Genomic DNA, 16100 nt, shown 5'->3' on the forward strand with positions numbered 1-16100 from the left:
CTCTCTAGGTGTAATCGCACCGAGCATCGTTCTGCAGCGTCTGTGTCTCCCTTGCCCTTGCTGTGTGTGCAGGCTGGGAGAGAGCAGAGCTGTAGCTGCTCATCCCTGGCTGCATCCTCACGTCCCGATCTCCAGAGCACCGCGGCTGTGCCGAGACAGCAGCAGCTACGGGAGGGAGGGAGGAGAGAAAAACCTAACCCCAGCAGGTCGGAGTGACCTGGGAGGAGAAGGGACAGGCGAGGGGCAGGGTTTTCCCTCAGCCCAAGAGGACCCCGTGGCCCCCCCGGGCGGCTGGGGAGCGCGGAGGCTGCGCGGCTGCGGTGCGGGCGGGTGTGGCGGGGCCGATCCCGTCCCGGGGCTGCCGCAGCGGGGATCGGGCGGGTCTGGCGGGCGGGGGCAGCTCCGGCAGCCGAGCACGCAGTGCTTGGGGCGGTGTTTGTTAGCGCCGGCTCTTTCGGACCGCTTTTCGCACCGAAACCGACCTGTTCTTAAAAGCGTATTTTTGGTTTGGCCTGGTCAGATGTTCTTTTTTTTTTTCCCTGCTTGCGGTTTAAAAGTGGCGTTTCTCCGCTAAGCGGGATGCTGGCTCTCCGGGCTACTTTGGTTGCCTGCCAGGTGGAGCTCATCTCTTCCAGCATCCTCCTGCCATCAAGCAAAAATTGTCTCCTCTCCCAAAGATTAATTATTCAACACGTTTAATGTGTTTGGGGCGGGGGTGGAGGGGGAGGAGGCGTCCACTTGGATGCCTCCTGGTGCCGCAGCGCCTGTCCCTGCTTTGTCTCGCACCTGGTGTGTTTGCACGCCTCGCCTGTCCCCCCTCTCCCGCCTCCCCGGACCCCTCCTTCTCCTCCTCCTCCTCCCGCCGCACCCCTCTGCCGCCCTACAGGGGCCGGGTCCCTCCAGGGGTGGCCCCGATCCTCCTCTCCCACCCGCCCCTGCCCCGCACCTTGCCCGCTGGGATGCTCGGGGCGGGGCGGGGGCTGCCCGCCGGGAGGGGCGGCCCGGGCGGTGCGGCCCGGGCGCGGAGGAGGGGCCGGGGGCGGCCCGAGCCGGGCGGTGCCGCCGTCCGCGTACAGCACGGGGGGTTCGGCGGCGGCGGCGGGTTCGGCGCCGGAGGAGCGGGGTTTCGCCTGCGACTTGAGCTTCTCCCCGCAGAACCCGAGAGGCGCCGGCACCGCTGAGGGGCACGGGTGCTCTTCCCGGTCGGTGGGAGAGGGGCGGTACCCGGGAGGAGCGGCATCCCGAAGAGGCATCCCGGCGTCGTCCGTCCCGTCCCGGTTCGGCTCGGTGCGTCCCGTCGCGGCTCGCTGCCGCTGCCATGGGCCGGCCCGACTGAGAGCCCGTGGGGAGCGGCCCGGAGCCCGCCCGGTGCTGCCGAGGAGGGGCCGCGGGAGTCCCGGCGTGGGGGAAGATGCCCTCGGCGGGCTGGGCTGCCGGCTTGCTCCTTCTCTGCGGGGGTAAGTACCGCCGAACCTGGCCCCGCGGGAAGTTCGGGGGGGGTTTAGGTGAGCTCTGCCACCGGTGGGTCGGCAAATTTCTCCCCAAATACAAACAAGATATGAATAACCCCTAATACTTTTTTTTTTTTCCTGTTTAAACTCTAAAGCTAAGTTAGAACAGATGTGAGTTTCCTTGTTCTTTAAATTTATGATGTGAAGAGGAAGAGTATTCAGGAATATTCCCATTTTAAGTTTCCACAACGTTATTCCTTCTCTGTTTTCCCCTCTCCTGGAGCTTTTTGCATCAGCAAATGAAATGGAGCTTGGATTGATAAATGAAAATGATCGAAATATGTGAAGTGATTGGTTCGTAACACAGATGATGCTATCCTCAGATGTCAAGTTTCTAAAGCAAACAGAAAATCCATTCTATCTTTCCTTCTTCCATATGGCTTTGTTTGCCAATGCATTTCTGATGTTTACTTCAAGAAATCAGAAGTTGTTGGGTAGAGAATGCAGTATAATCTGGCACACCAGAAATGCACTTGTGAGAAAAAGTAAACCCCCAAACACCACCGTGGGTCACTAGTTGGTATAACAGAGAGTAAAGTGCAATGTTAATTCTGGACTTGGAGTTCTCAGAAAAACGTGCATCTTATTATTATTTTTATTGTTTCAAACTAATCATACTAGTTCACACCATCTTAAACTACTCTCAGTAACTTGCAGAGATTACCAAACCTCTCTTTTATTATGTTTTTTGTCAAGTACAGAAAGTTGTCCTTACTTCTTCACTTCCAAATATGTTAAGGCCTGATTTTCCTAAAAACTTACTGGTACTAGGTTGTCTGGAAATCAACTATATAGAGTGTAATGCACCTGAACACTTATTAAAAATACAGAATGAGTGTTATCTGAAGTCATTTCACTCTCAGAAAGAATTAGCCATACTTGTATTACTAATGGATGATCTATTATGCCTACTCTGCTTTTATCTTTGGCAAATCCATTTTCTTTAATGTTTTTGGCAGAATTAGGAGAAAGGTAATTTACCTAAGTTCTTTAGTTTGAGGGGTATGGTTTCATCAGCCAGAATGAGTCACTTGCATGCATTTGCTTGAAAATGATTTTCAGCTATTTCCATTTAAGCTGGACAGATAAACTTCTATTCATGCCAGGATGCCTCAAAATACTGTTTGTACTGAACTAACTGGTGCTTGGAACCCCCAACCTGCTTTCCCAAATGTTTTTGGCTTGTAAATTGTTTGCTTTTATTGTTTTTGTTTTTTTTTTTAATTTTTCTTTTAAATGTATTTTCATTTCTTTGTTATTTTCGATTTTTTTTTAGTTGTTTCCCATTGAGTTGAACCCTCATTTGGTTCTCCTTGTATTTGTGTAACTGTAAATGAATTTCATTCTGAAAGGGAGTTCTCTCTGTGTTCTCCCCACTCAGATACCTAAACCCTTCTTTAAGCTTAACAGACCTAAGCAGTTGGAAATCAGTTTGAAAGACTTTTTATTATTAAATGTCACCATAAATTTTTAACTGTTAGATCTGTCCGTAGCTTGGAGGAATATTTTAGGAGTTAATTTATTGGAGTTCAGTAGACTGCCAAGTAGAATTTTGTTTTTTATATCACTTGCTTATACTTAAAAATGCAAATATTTATTTGTTTATGTTCTAAGCTTTGACAGGTGAGATTTAATACTCGATTCTCCTTAATTTGTAATAGAACTATGGAGATGAAAAGTTGTATACATTTAGGATCACATTTCAGGGTAATGGTATTTGTAGCTATTTTAAGAAGTCAAGCATATTACCAATGTCATCTGTGTGTCTGTGGCAGGAGGAGCACAGTTTCACACTGCTTTAGATGCCTGGCACTAATTTCTATTTATTCAGGCAAGGCTGAGGTGACAACAGGGCTGAGATGGGTTGGTACATCTTGGAGGTATCAGCAAAACCCCTGTGTGCATCGAGTTCTGGTTTAGAAACAGAACTCTGATGTCTGATGCTCTGGTCCCTGGAAGGAGGAGGAAAGCAGGGAAACATCAGCAGGTTCTATTCCCAGGGAAAGGCAGAGATTCCCCAGTGGTACCTGGGTTATGAAGGGATTTCCTTCACCTGGGTGAGATGTCATTATTGAGGATTCCCACCCAAAGTTACCATGCAGCAACACCTTTTCACTCAGCCCCTTGGCTTATCCAGCTGTGGGGTTTTGGGAAGCTTACAACAACTCCAGGAGTTCTTAAACCATGTGCTCACAGCTAATCCAGAGTTTTTACTCTAACTTGGAAGGAGATGGTGTTTTACCAAGTGAGCTGGATTCATCAATCTGGTGAAGGTGCTGTTAGTTGAAGGGATTAATTCTGGTTCTTTTGTATTGAGGGGCTTCTGAAAGCACATTGGAGCATTTGTTCTGAAGCAGAAAGGCTTTTGCCCCATAAGCAATGTGTGAATCTCCTGCAGGCATTGGTATTAGCCTAGAAATAGAAAAAATAAAAGGAATGTGTCTTCTCAATTTAAGATTTATGTTTCTTTCAAGAATATAAAAGTGGACATTTTCATTCTGGGGTGTGTGCAGAAGTTTTTCATTGCGTCAGTTATAACGTTTCAGGGTCTTGTGCTGTTGAGTCCAGGAGTTTGGATTCATTTCTGAAAGCTCATGGATAGAAGAGAAGGACCTTGTTAAGTATAGATAAGAGTGCCTGTGGGAAAGACTTGGTAGGATTTTCTTGTCTGGAAAGTGATTTGTGTTATTAAAGTGATAATCTGTTCTGAGTGAATAAAATAAAGCTTTAAAGCCTTATAGTATGTGTGTTTTGTAAAACTGGAAGGGAAACTTGCATGGAAATCATAGCATTACTGCTTCAGGAATTCAGCTTTAGAACACAGACTGTTCAAACTTTTTCCCATTTTAATGACTTTGATATGAAACTCCTGATTAATGTCTTCTGATATCCATTTAAGGCACTGTATGGGATTGATGCTTACAGTACATTTTCATGCTGCTAGGGTTACTGTTAATGTTTTATTTGTACTGGTTACAATTTACAAGTCATAGCTCAACTCATGCATCCAGATGAAGGACAGACTTTAGAAACCAACTGTGCAAATATTGACATTCTTCTCCCCAAAGTTTAGATATTTTGTGGAATATTTATGTTTCATGATAGAAAAGGAGTGTTTGCCCTAGGAAAAGAACACCTATGTGATTCTTCCAGAAATAATAGGATGTCCACTGACATCTTCTGATCAACAGAGTCCTAATCAGATCAAATGGCAGAGCACATCCTGGTGACTGGTGTCAGGGACCAGTCTGAAGGCAGACAGAAATTTGTTTGTGTGCCTGTCATTTTGTCAGTGATCTGGTCAGACAGTGTGTGATTTTCATTTTACTTTGTTAGATGATAACCTTGGATGGAGGGCAAGGACAAAGGGAATGTGTGTTGAAAAGCAAGAGGGACTTGGTTAGACTTTAGGTGTCTTATTTGGCCAGGGCCTGTGTGTTATGTGGAAATTTCGAACCTTGCTTGTCTTTTTGATAGGGAAAAAAAAAGAGTATTAATTATATTATGTTTTTTCCTGAATTTGTTACTTTTGTCTGTCCAGAAATTCAGCCTCTTCTGCACTGGCTCTTCCCCAGGCAGCTCAGAGCCTGCTGATGGTGCCAGTGCTTCCCCTTGCTCCCATCACCTCATCCTGCCCTCATGGGCCATGGCACTGCTGCTTCCCTGGTGATGGAACTGATGATGGGATTTGTTCTGGCACTCCTGCTCATTTCCAGGGAAGGTGCCAGGGTCCTCTGTGGTCCTCCAAGCTTAGAGTCTCTCCTCACCTTATTCCTGTTCCCAGCTCCTTTGATTTCCAGTAACTCCACAATTTAACTTTTGCACTGAAGTTCACCACCTGTGGAGTTTTCCATTTCACAGAAAGTTGGGGGTGTTGGGGGTTTTAAAACTCATGCTGATAGAATTTGTGCTCTGTTTAATTCTCATTGTTATTTTTACTCAGCCTTGTGTCCCTCAGATGCCTGTATTTGCCTGTCTGCTCAGGGCATTGTGCATTTGGGTTGATCAGTTCTTGCCACTCAGTTTGCTGGAGTCTCAGTCTTTGGCTTTGTCCATGGTTTTTGTTACTATCATAAAGACAGCATAAAGGAAATTAATACCAAGATTACAAAAGGCTGGCATTTTAATGCTAAAACCCCTCATTCATTGGACTTTGATTAACAGACAAGATTTCTTGTGGTATTAACGTAAGCAATGAGTTTGTGTGACAGTGTTGGGTCAGTGCCTGAGTACAAGATGCACATTCAGTAGCATCCCCACATCCAGGTTTCCATTTGTATGTCATGTTAGAGCCTTTCAATTTTATTTTTTTCTTCTTACTGAAATAACAGATTGTTGAGAAAACATGGATTTTGTTAATCTCCATTTCTTCTCCTCTGTTTGGCCTCTGGCAGGAGGGGAAGGATTTATTCTCTTCTTGTTGTACTTGGATTCTTGGCACCACTGCTCAGGCTGATAACGAGGGGAATACTGATTGTGGTCTTCTTAGGGTCAGGTAACTGGCTTGAGGGAACCCAAAGAGCAGGGCTCTTCTCAGGACCTTCTTTGGCAGCTGTATTGGTTTATTCATTTATGTATTTCAAGGAGATCTGGTAACAGTAATCAAGAATTCATAGTTCCCACTCCTCCTAGGCTGCTGTCTCTCTCTTAATGCAAACTGGCAAACACAAACGTGCCATGGCTTGGAAAAAATCCATCCTGCAGGAGCTCAGTGTTTTCTACAGAGTTGTTTTGTGTCAAGGTCACTTGGAGTCTATCCACAGGGAGGACAGGGTTTGCTTTACTCACACGTTGGTATCCTTCAGCTTTCCAGCAGAACTGAAAGCAGTGCCAGCTGGTGGTCAACTGGAGTTGTCCCTTGGGTTTGAAATGTACCAAACTGTCCCACACTGCTTACTGGGTGTGTGCATTTGTGTTGGTACCATGGCAAAGCTTGATACAGATGCTGATTCCTTGTGTGAAAAAGGTCAAGGTTAAGAGGATGCTTTTCCAGAATTGAGGCATGATAGGGTCTGTTCTTAGCCCTTACTTTCATTTAGTTTGGCAGAAACAGAGCTTCAAGATTCACCAAATTATTCAAAAGAAACTTTGGAATTGTTTATTCTCCAGATGATTTAAAAAACAAAAGCAAACAAAAACCCACCACACCCTCTTACATTTTGGAAAGGAAACAACTGAAGCATTGCGAGCATAAATAAAGCAATTACTGCAGAAGGATAGAATTGAGGTTTGCATTTTAGTTTGGTTAGATCAGGATTCAAGTTCAGTTAACAGCTGTGCTACAGATTTGTTCCTTGTGTCATACCCTCTCCTAGTTTTCTGTAAAACATCACCACCAGTAACATTCTATTTGCATATCATGTGCTTAGTTGATTGCATATCACATCACCCCAATTGGACCTGACACAAAGTGGGGAAAAAACACCAGGAAATCTCTGAAGTGATGCTGCATCAAGGAAAAAAAGCATCAGAGAAGCTGTAGGTAGCTGTAGAATAAAATCTGTTCAGAGGTTTTATTTATACAATGGGATCTTGTACTTCATCAGTGAAATACATTCCAAAATGTTTTGGTGAGGTCATCTTGAGCCTTTTGGCAAGTGTCATGTAGATACGTTGCTAATTAATATTATTTAGCAAGTTTTTGTTAATAAACTAGTAGGTCACCTGAGGTGTGAATAGCTAGATGGATTTTGCTCCTTTTGGAGCTCTGGGTTGTTTGTAAAAGAACCACAAAGCTATCTAAAGCAGTCTTATCCTTCAGATCTTTTGTCTTTTGTCCCCCATATGAGGAGAACACAAACCTGTTTTCTTAAAGATGACCTCATAAAAAGAGCTGAATAGTTTCTGATTTCTACCACAGCCATACCTGGCACATTTTTACCTACAAGAGATGCTCTGTACATCTTGTAAAACAAAGCTCTTCAGAGCTTAAAGGAAAATGGCAGTGATAGCAAGGGAATTGGAAGCTTTACTGTTTGTTGTTTGACTGAATGACTGTAGAAATTTGCCTAACTAAATCAGGTGATTGCAAAAAGAAAATGGATATATTATTCCTAATGGTTGCCTAATGGCTTTTCAGTGTATACATTTAGTAAATTAATTAAATGTTATATCTAGCTGCTCTAATGAAGTTTCTTGTACTGCTGTAATGGGTGGGGGGTTGTGTGTCCATTATGGCATTCTTGTGTACAGGACAAATTGTGTCTCAGATAATAAAATTAAATTTAGGTTTTTCTCCTTATTCAGAGACACCGAGCTTCGTGATATGGACAATGTAATTTTCTGTTCTTTTCATGTGCCAAGTGGCAAATCTCATATTGACATCAGTAGACCAGGGTTTCATGTATCTCCAAAGCCCCTTAAAGACCAGCTTTGCCACTGAATTAGAGCAGGTAGTCCTGTCAGTGCCATTCCAGTGGCATAGAGACTCCGACAAGTTTCCATGGCTGTCTGAAGAGGAGATGTCTAATTTTTGGATAGTTCTTTACCCCACATCAAAAGCTGAGACATTCAGGTTGCTCCTTGTGGAGCATCTCCCTGTCACATCCTTAAGAGGATCCTTCTGCATTGGTTTCTGGGTTGGTTTTGGGGTTTTTTTTGTCTTGGTTGGTAAGATGGCCTTCCATACCCTTTTACCTGAAGTAGACATTGAGAAGTATTTCAGTGCAAAGAGAAATGAGGTTGTAAGAAATACTAATTGTTTCCAGAATGGATGGAACTGATCTTTTAGGTTATCTTCTACACCCCCTGCAACATTCTTCTTCAAAGATTACAGAATTTCCAAATTTATTTACAAATAAAATGGAGCATAAAGTCAAAGAAAAGCTATGGCTTACTGAAACCTAGCCCATAATAGTAATCTATGGCTTTAAACAGCCACACTTTTTTTTTTATATATATATATTAAATGAATTATGTCTTTTGGAGGGGAAGACCCAGTGTAGAATGATTAATAAACACATTTATGACACTCAGTCATCTCAAAGTAGGAAAGGGATTGAAATATGCATGTACTCTAGGGCTGCAGTCAGAGTTTCTTTTATAAAGAATAAAACCAGACACTGGCAAATGACATCAAATGTTTCTAAATTAGATTGCCACTGCTTTGTGGTCTGCAAGAATGTTGGACAAAAGGTGCTGTTCATGAAACCTAAATAAGAGAAGGCACAAAAACTTCCATCAGAAAAAGGCTAAACGTTTTTGGGTTTGTTTTTTTTTTTAATAGGAAAAGGAGAAATGTATTTTTCCATGAAAAAAAGAAATATTAAGATTAGGAGTAGGAGAACCAGAGTGTATATTAATTTAGAGCTAATTTGGATATCTTTGCTCTACCTCATTCATCTGAGGTTTTCACTGGCAGCATGACCAAAGCTCCATGTGTATCTTAATTTATTTAACTGTCTAATTTTACTGAGTAGCTTTCTGAAGGGTCAAACTAACTTTGAGTTAGCCCAGGTAAGATCTGCACTGGTTTCCTTCAACTGAAGACCTTTGGTTTGTGGTGCTCCCATCCCTTAGATCCCTTGTGCTGCTTTTGAGATGAGGGTTAGGTACTACAGGTACCACATTGGTATTTTTATGGCCATAATGTCTTTGGAAAGAAACACAGACACAAATAGAAAGAAATTCCAATTGCCACTTAGTGCTTTGGAGAAATTCAGGGTAGAGGTTTCTCTGGTTGAGTCTGCAAACGTCATGGAAATAAAAAGGACTGAGGAGGATTAATCTGTGAACGTGTTAAGTTTTAAAGTAATGAGAGAGAAGCAGTGTGGCTGTAATAATGTTGTTGCACATCTCAGTTCTGAGCATTGCTGACATGCTCAGAATGAGAAGGCATTTTGAGCAGTGTTATTACTTTGATAAACTTTTTGTGAAGATCAGAACAATTGTCCTAAAGTGCTTAGCTAAGGACTTGTTCTATAGTGTGAGGGTTTATAGCATAGATTTTCCACATTCCTTTGTATTTAAAGAAAAGGAGAATACCCCAAACATCTAAAACTATGTTGCTGTAAACTCAGGAGCAAGCAGGATCCCCTTAAGAGACTGTGATAGATGGCAGACAAAACCTCTGTAAAAAAGGGAAAAATTATAAAATTACCTTTTTTTCTCATAATATTGAGGCATTTCAGTGAGCTGGTGATTGTTAGAGGAAAGGGTGTTTGTTTAACTCTTCCTTTGCTTAGATTTAATCTAATAAAATTTGAAAGGAAAATTAGACCAAAAGTTGCAGGGCAGTAAACGACTAAACAAAATAAGAATAGAAAAACTCAGGTTTTATTTCTTGTTTCCCCCCAACCTCTTTTTTTTTTTTTTTTAAATCTGGCTTCCACAGACTCTAATTTCTTAAAGCCCTGTGTCCTGCCATCAGATGGGAGTTTTTCACTTTATGAAATAAAATCTGTTCTTTGTCTCTTCACAAGAAATCTTGGTATTATGGCTTAGATGTCCTATGTACCTGACAGTTAGAAAGCCAATCAGAGAAATCTATACAGGTGTCTGTTACAGTCTTTCACAGTCTCTTTGTCCATGTCCCAACTTCTAAGAGACACTAAGGGAAAGGGAAGTATTTAGTTTGGTGTTTGAGCTTAGCTTGAGTATGTAGTAATTGCACCAGTAACTACTAATGTAATAGTTACATGTGTCAGAGTGATAAGGAGGCTGATAACAACAACTTTTCTTTTATAAAATGTTGTGTTGCTAAAAAAATCCCTCTGACAGAAGATTTAATTTTTTTTTTTCCTTCCCTGTTAATTTGTGGTGGCAGTTTTAAGAACTGCAGTTGTCACAACAGAAATCCATCTGGCCCAGTAGCCTGATTATTACTGGCAATATCCAGTTTGGAATGGTGCATTTTGGCCTTCATACTTCTTGGAATGCAAAGAGTAATAACAAAAAGTTTAGGAAATGTTTTTTTTCTTTTTCTTTTGTTCTTTCGGTTTTTTGTGGGTTTTTTTTTTCAGAAAAATAGGAACAATTGACTATTTATTCAAAAAGATAACTGAGAAAACAGAGTTCCAATGCTGCAGTTCATGCAGAAGTGTTGTAAAGGTGGATGTAATGGTGAAAAAGGAGTAAAGGTTGAAACAAGACAATGGGAAGTAAGATGCAGGGAGCATTTTGGTAACATGGAGCTCCAGGAATCAGTTGTCTGCAGTCAGCAAGGAATTTCTGTCACTGGAAGCATCGTAAGAACAGGTGGGAGAGCAATGTGTTGATGTTGGTTATGTATAATTGGTCCTACCTTGGGGGCTCTCTTGGAAACTTTTGACTTCATCCTGTTTGAGTTTTGTGCTTGGAGGTTAAGAAAAGGGAGAAATGCAGCCTTTGGATGTCTGCTGAAGTTAATGCCTCTTGTTTGACCCATCAGATATCATGATAACTTGAGTCTGTGGTCAGTGAACCTTGAGAGTTGATATCAAAATACTTACATTGTTAATCAGCAACAGCTGAATAGACAGGAACTAGATGTCTTTGATGTCAAGATGAGTTTCTGGTTTCCAGAATATCCCCAGGGATATATTTGATATATATATATGGTGGTCTTTGTCTTTTTAGAAATCAAGTTGTGATACCAATCTGCTCAGTGATCTCAAATCCCAGGCAGTGAGTTGGGGACCTCATGCTGGCACAGAGCCAGTTAAAGCCTTAGGACAAAAAAAAACCTAAATAAACTGTATATGTTTGGCCTAACCTTTTCACTCAGAATAATAGGGAATGTGCTGTTTTCTTCTTATAGAAAGGGAAATGCATTGGTGTGATAATATTTGTTGAAGCAGACAAAGGATTTGAGGATCTGTTTTCCCAAGTGTTCCACTGGATTTATGGTTTGGTAGCCCGGTCTTATGAAATGAGAATTTAATGATAGCAGAAAGACCATGAAAAAACCAGCACTGGGTTTATAACTCTAGTGTCAATATTTTCCACCCTGATTCCTAAATTGGAATTGCCAGGACCATTTATTTGTCTTTGACTTCTGCTGCTGCTAACTCTCCTCTGGTTTTCCCTTTCATCAGTGCAATGCTTTGCTAGTTTCTAATCTTGGAAGAACTGCAGTGTCTATTTTTCCCTGTTGGTTCTGTTTCATAGTACATTTCACTGCAATAATGCATTCATTCTCCTTTCACAGCATTTTCAAATTAAGTGTTTATATGGAAATGTGCTTGATTTGGGGTTTGGGGCATGAGCTGCGTGGCTGCTGTTGGGTGACACCACTGATCTCATGGAAGGAGCTGATAAGGTGGTTTACAAAATAAAACTGGGGGGGAAAAGGCTCAATCCTGTAACATTACCTTGTTTCCCATTCTGAGATGATTTTCCTTTACCCTGTTTGTGCCAGCATGGCATAACAAGACCTTGTCCCATTCAGAATGCAAGATAGAGGCAGGAAATCACTAGGAAGGAAAACCAGTTATTCCTCCTTTCCAAGGACTGAATTCTATCCTTGTTGATTTAAAGCAGAATTGTTACCTTGTCACCTTTTCTGGCATTTGGACAGAAACCTAAAAATGTGTAGAACTGGTGCTGGAAAAGAAATAGCACTTGGGCTACGTGATTACATTTCCAAACATCCTGATAAAGAGTGATGATACTGCCACAGTGTGATTTTTTTTATTTTATTTAATTTTTTAAGACATTTGATTTTTGTCTGGGCAGAAAGTTTTGTTTGGATTTTCTCCACATCTAGTTTTTTAATAGGTCATGGCTACCATCAGTCTCACAGTAGAATGAAAACCTTGAGCCTTGACTCTTTTCATTAATTAAAAAGATAGCAGAGATCATTATAGTCAGACTTAACTTGCAGAAACTGCAGACCCTCTCATCTCCCTGCTCACATCAGACACCTCCTTTTAGCAACTTTTAATGCATCTGCCCTAGAGATGCATCTTGACATGTATTGCCTAAACTGGTAACAACACTGAAGTTTTTTGTGCCAAAAGTTTTTCTGCCTGTACCTTTTTTTGTTAGAAGCCCACAAGCAGTTAGGGTTGATCAGAGCCTGCAGATGCAGCCCTGCTTAGAAAGAATGAGCCTTTAAAAAGTTGTCAATGAGAGAAGAAATTAAAAACTAAAAAAAAAACACCAAAACCAAACTCATGTAACTACACACCACCTTCTGTGCCTATCTTACTTGGGGAAATTCTAGCAAAGTTGGTGTTAAAATGCACGTTCCTTTTCTGTTCTCATCTACTTAATGAGGGAAAACAGACCAAGTGTAGGGAAAATCAGGCAACTGTTTTTTGAAGAAAGTACTGTCAGAAAGCAGAATGGGCAAGGTTTTCATATCATGGTTCCCCAATGCATTTAATAGGGTTATAGCCTCTTCTAGCATCACTTAATGAGGGTTGTTTTTTCTCTTAGATTTCAGGTAACCTGTAGACTGTGAAATAATTAAGGCAAGAATGAAATTGGCAGTATTATTAATAGCAGGTTCTTTTCTTTTAATGATGCTCCATGTGTTTCTGGGGAGAACATAGAAACTCGTTTCTGTTCTTCTGCCACAGTAACTTTTCACAACATAATGAAAGCCAAATTTCAGGATAATTTCTAGAGTTTTTTTGGAATAAAAGCTGCAAAAGGGATTCCTCAGTTTATTTCAATGAATCATTAATATTGAAGCCTTGGAAATCATTTAAATGTGGCCATTGGCCACTCTTTTATTGCTGATTTTTTCAGTAGGGCAGTCTGAATAAGCAAGTTACCCACTTGGACTGCTGTGGGAAACAACTGGCCCCTAATGGGTTCTTATGTTCACTGCCAGGGTTGGATGAGTCTTCATCAGGGGCTTCAATGGAGTTGGACCAGTGGAGACAGATTTTGCAGTGGCTTTATGTTTTAACTATCAATGTGGGGTGTTTTTTTTTCCATAACAAGATGTTATATGGTGATATATGAAGTGGGAGGTAGCAGACTGACATAAAATGAGTATACTAGAAATTAAATATGCCACATGGACTGTTTTGCTGATTTTATCTCACTAACTAATGGTACTGTTATACTGAAAACGCTGGAGGATAATCAGGTGCATTTAAGATGCTCTGCATTTGCCAGGAGTCTGGATTTCTCATTATAAAATTAAGAGTCAACATGTTGTCAAGTACTCAGATAAATACATGCAAGTTTATTTGGTTTTATTCTCCTGAAGTGGTACTCCTGAAATTATGGTTTAGTTCAATCTGTGATGCAGAGATGGTGATCTGTCTGTCCATACCAGTTTTTCCAGCAGCAGAATATATTACATTTTGATCACTGGTTGTCTAACTGTGGGCATCATGCTCTGCCAGCCAGTAAAGATCTGAGAAATCATCATAAACCACTACTTCAGCAGTGCTTGCAATTAAAACCTTGATGATAAACATGCACGTTTTCTTAAAGGAGAGGATTGAGGGATGTATAGTAATAGAAAAGGCTGGGAATTCCTGTTGTAAGTGATAATATCCCTGAATGGTTTTGTTACCAGTTTTGAACACACAGCTGCCCCTTTTGGAGAGGGGTTGTTGTGTGTGGGAAAAACTTCAGTGTGGATATTTAATCATTTAAGAATAAGAAGCCAATCAAAGGAAAAAGTCATAGCAAACAAGAACCTCTGACTATCAAATGATTTACAGGCATTTGCTGCTCTTCTTAAGGCATCCAAAAGAGGCTGTTAAGTGACTTTCTGAAACAATGGGTATTTTTAAAATAGGTTTGAAAATAAATTTAGAATCAAGCCATCCTCTGAATGCTAAAGGTTTGTCTGGTGAGGCTGCAGCTCTCAGGTTACTTGGCTTGTTGAAATAAGAACTCTGAACAGCAAGGATTAATCTTGTTTATCTGTAAGGTAAGGATTTCCTCTCTGTACACTTACGGCTGTCAGAAATGGTCCAGGATGGTTCTGGGCACTGCTGTCCAGATATATTATTATTATGTTAATAATATATTATATTTTAGCAACACCTATTCCTGTTAGCAAAGCTGGAAGCAATTGTTGAGTGAGAAGGTGAGAAATCAGAGTTTCTTGTTATACTCCCCCAGTTGTGGTCCTGAGCCCAGCTTCCCACCCTCTCAGTATGGAGAATGAATGAGGCTGTGTGAGTCTGACTTCTGTTTTTATAGTTAACTTAGCACTGGAATTATCTCCTAAATCATCCTTGCCAATAGCATTAACTACCCCTTTGCTGGTAGTCAGAGATGATTCTACAGTGAGTTAAAGGGTAACTCATCTTCTTTTGTGATGACAGGAAACATAGAGGGATGTAAAAGATAATGGCTAATTCAAAGCAGATCACTCCACTCTGCTTCTGGAAATCCATCAGCTCGGTTCAAACACAGATCTGAATTTCTGAAAAAAAAAAAAACCAACAAAACCCAAAAAAACCCCCAGACCACAAGCAAACAAACAAACAAAAAGAACACAAACAAAAACCACCCCAAATTTGGAAGCCCTTTCACTGCCTCAGTAAATTATCTGGGGGAAAGTGATGCAGATGCCCTTGATTTATGATTCCTTTCATTACGAAGGGGTGAATTGCACGTTAGCTTGGCATTCAGAATCCTGAAGGATTCAACCAGCGTGTTTTCTCAGCTTCAGAAAAGGTAAAGGAAAGATGCAAACAAAGTGGTGTGGTATTCAGGAAAGGTCTTTATCCCTCCATCTCCTTTTGCAGCAACAAATCTCTGGAAATCCATCATTTAAAGCAGGGCAGCTGGCTGGCTGGAGCAGTGAGGGAGGTGACAGGGGCAAGTGGAACAGCAGGTGAACTGATCCTTGAGTAAACACCTCTGTTTGCTTTTTAAAAAAAAAAATTATTTTTTAAAGACAGCTGCAGCAAAGGAACAAGAAAATCTAATGTAATAACAAGCCACAGAAAGCTGTTTCAGAGTGGTAATTTTTTTAGAAGCAAGCTGTACCTAGCTCTATGGTTCCACCCATCCCTCCTTGTTTATCACCTGGAGATGTTTCTGATGTGCAAAAGCTGGTAGGTTTGTTTGGTAGCCAGATTGTGTGGATTAAGAGCATTAATTACTGTGTTTTTCTGGAGCTGGACATCTTACAAGCCAGGGAGGGAAGCACACAAAGATTCAGCATCAAACTGCCTGCTCCTGGGGAAACTTAGCAGTGAAAAGGCTGCTTCTAGACTGGAGCAACAGGCTCTAAACACTCCTGAAAACCTTATTAAATGCTGTATCAAAGACAAATTTAAAAGGGAGCTGCTCTTTGTGAAGACAGGGGCAAAGACTGGATTCTTTTCTTCCAGCCACCCTGAATGTTTGAGATGAGGAGTAGTTTACTGAGGGAGCTTTTAGGTATGGCAGCCACAGACACTAGAAAAAAATCTGAAGTAGATTGTTTTTGCTGGGTTATGATTATAATTACTCCCAACTCTGATGTGTATCGTGTACCATGAACCATTTTTAATTTCCTGAGAACAATACAGCTTAGGATATCTTTCTTCATCAGGCTTTTTGATTTATTAGAAAACTATTAGGTCTATGTATGGAAAACTCTGTTAATGATGGCTGTGTATGATTCCTGCTGGGAAAAAGCAAAAAATATGGTAGCTTGTGTGTGTGAAAATGTGAATTTTCTTTTTAGCATGCTATAACCTCTCC

The 16100-nt window shown here is 41.2% G+C and overlaps 1 protein-coding gene across 1 annotated transcript in view; it reads left to right on the plus strand.

The window, feature by feature from the left end:
- The first annotated feature begins 1410 nt into the window (after positions 1–1410).
- RET (ret proto-oncogene) overlaps positions 1411–16100 on the plus strand; it is a 79829-nt gene continuing 65139 nt past the window's right edge. Inside the window, exon 1 of the mRNA XM_030453226.1 lies at positions 1411–1457. Within this exon, the coding sequence (XP_030309086.1) occupies positions 1412–1457 (46 nt within the window). The 5' untranslated portion in view covers position 1411. The remainder of the gene's footprint in view (positions 1458–16100) is intronic.

This window comes from Calypte anna, chromosome 6 (genome assembly GCF_003957555.1).
Source record: "Calypte anna isolate BGI_N300 chromosome 6, bCalAnn1_v1.p, whole genome shotgun sequence".
Classification (NCBI taxonomy): domain Eukaryota; kingdom Metazoa; phylum Chordata; class Aves; order Apodiformes; family Trochilidae; genus Calypte; species Calypte anna.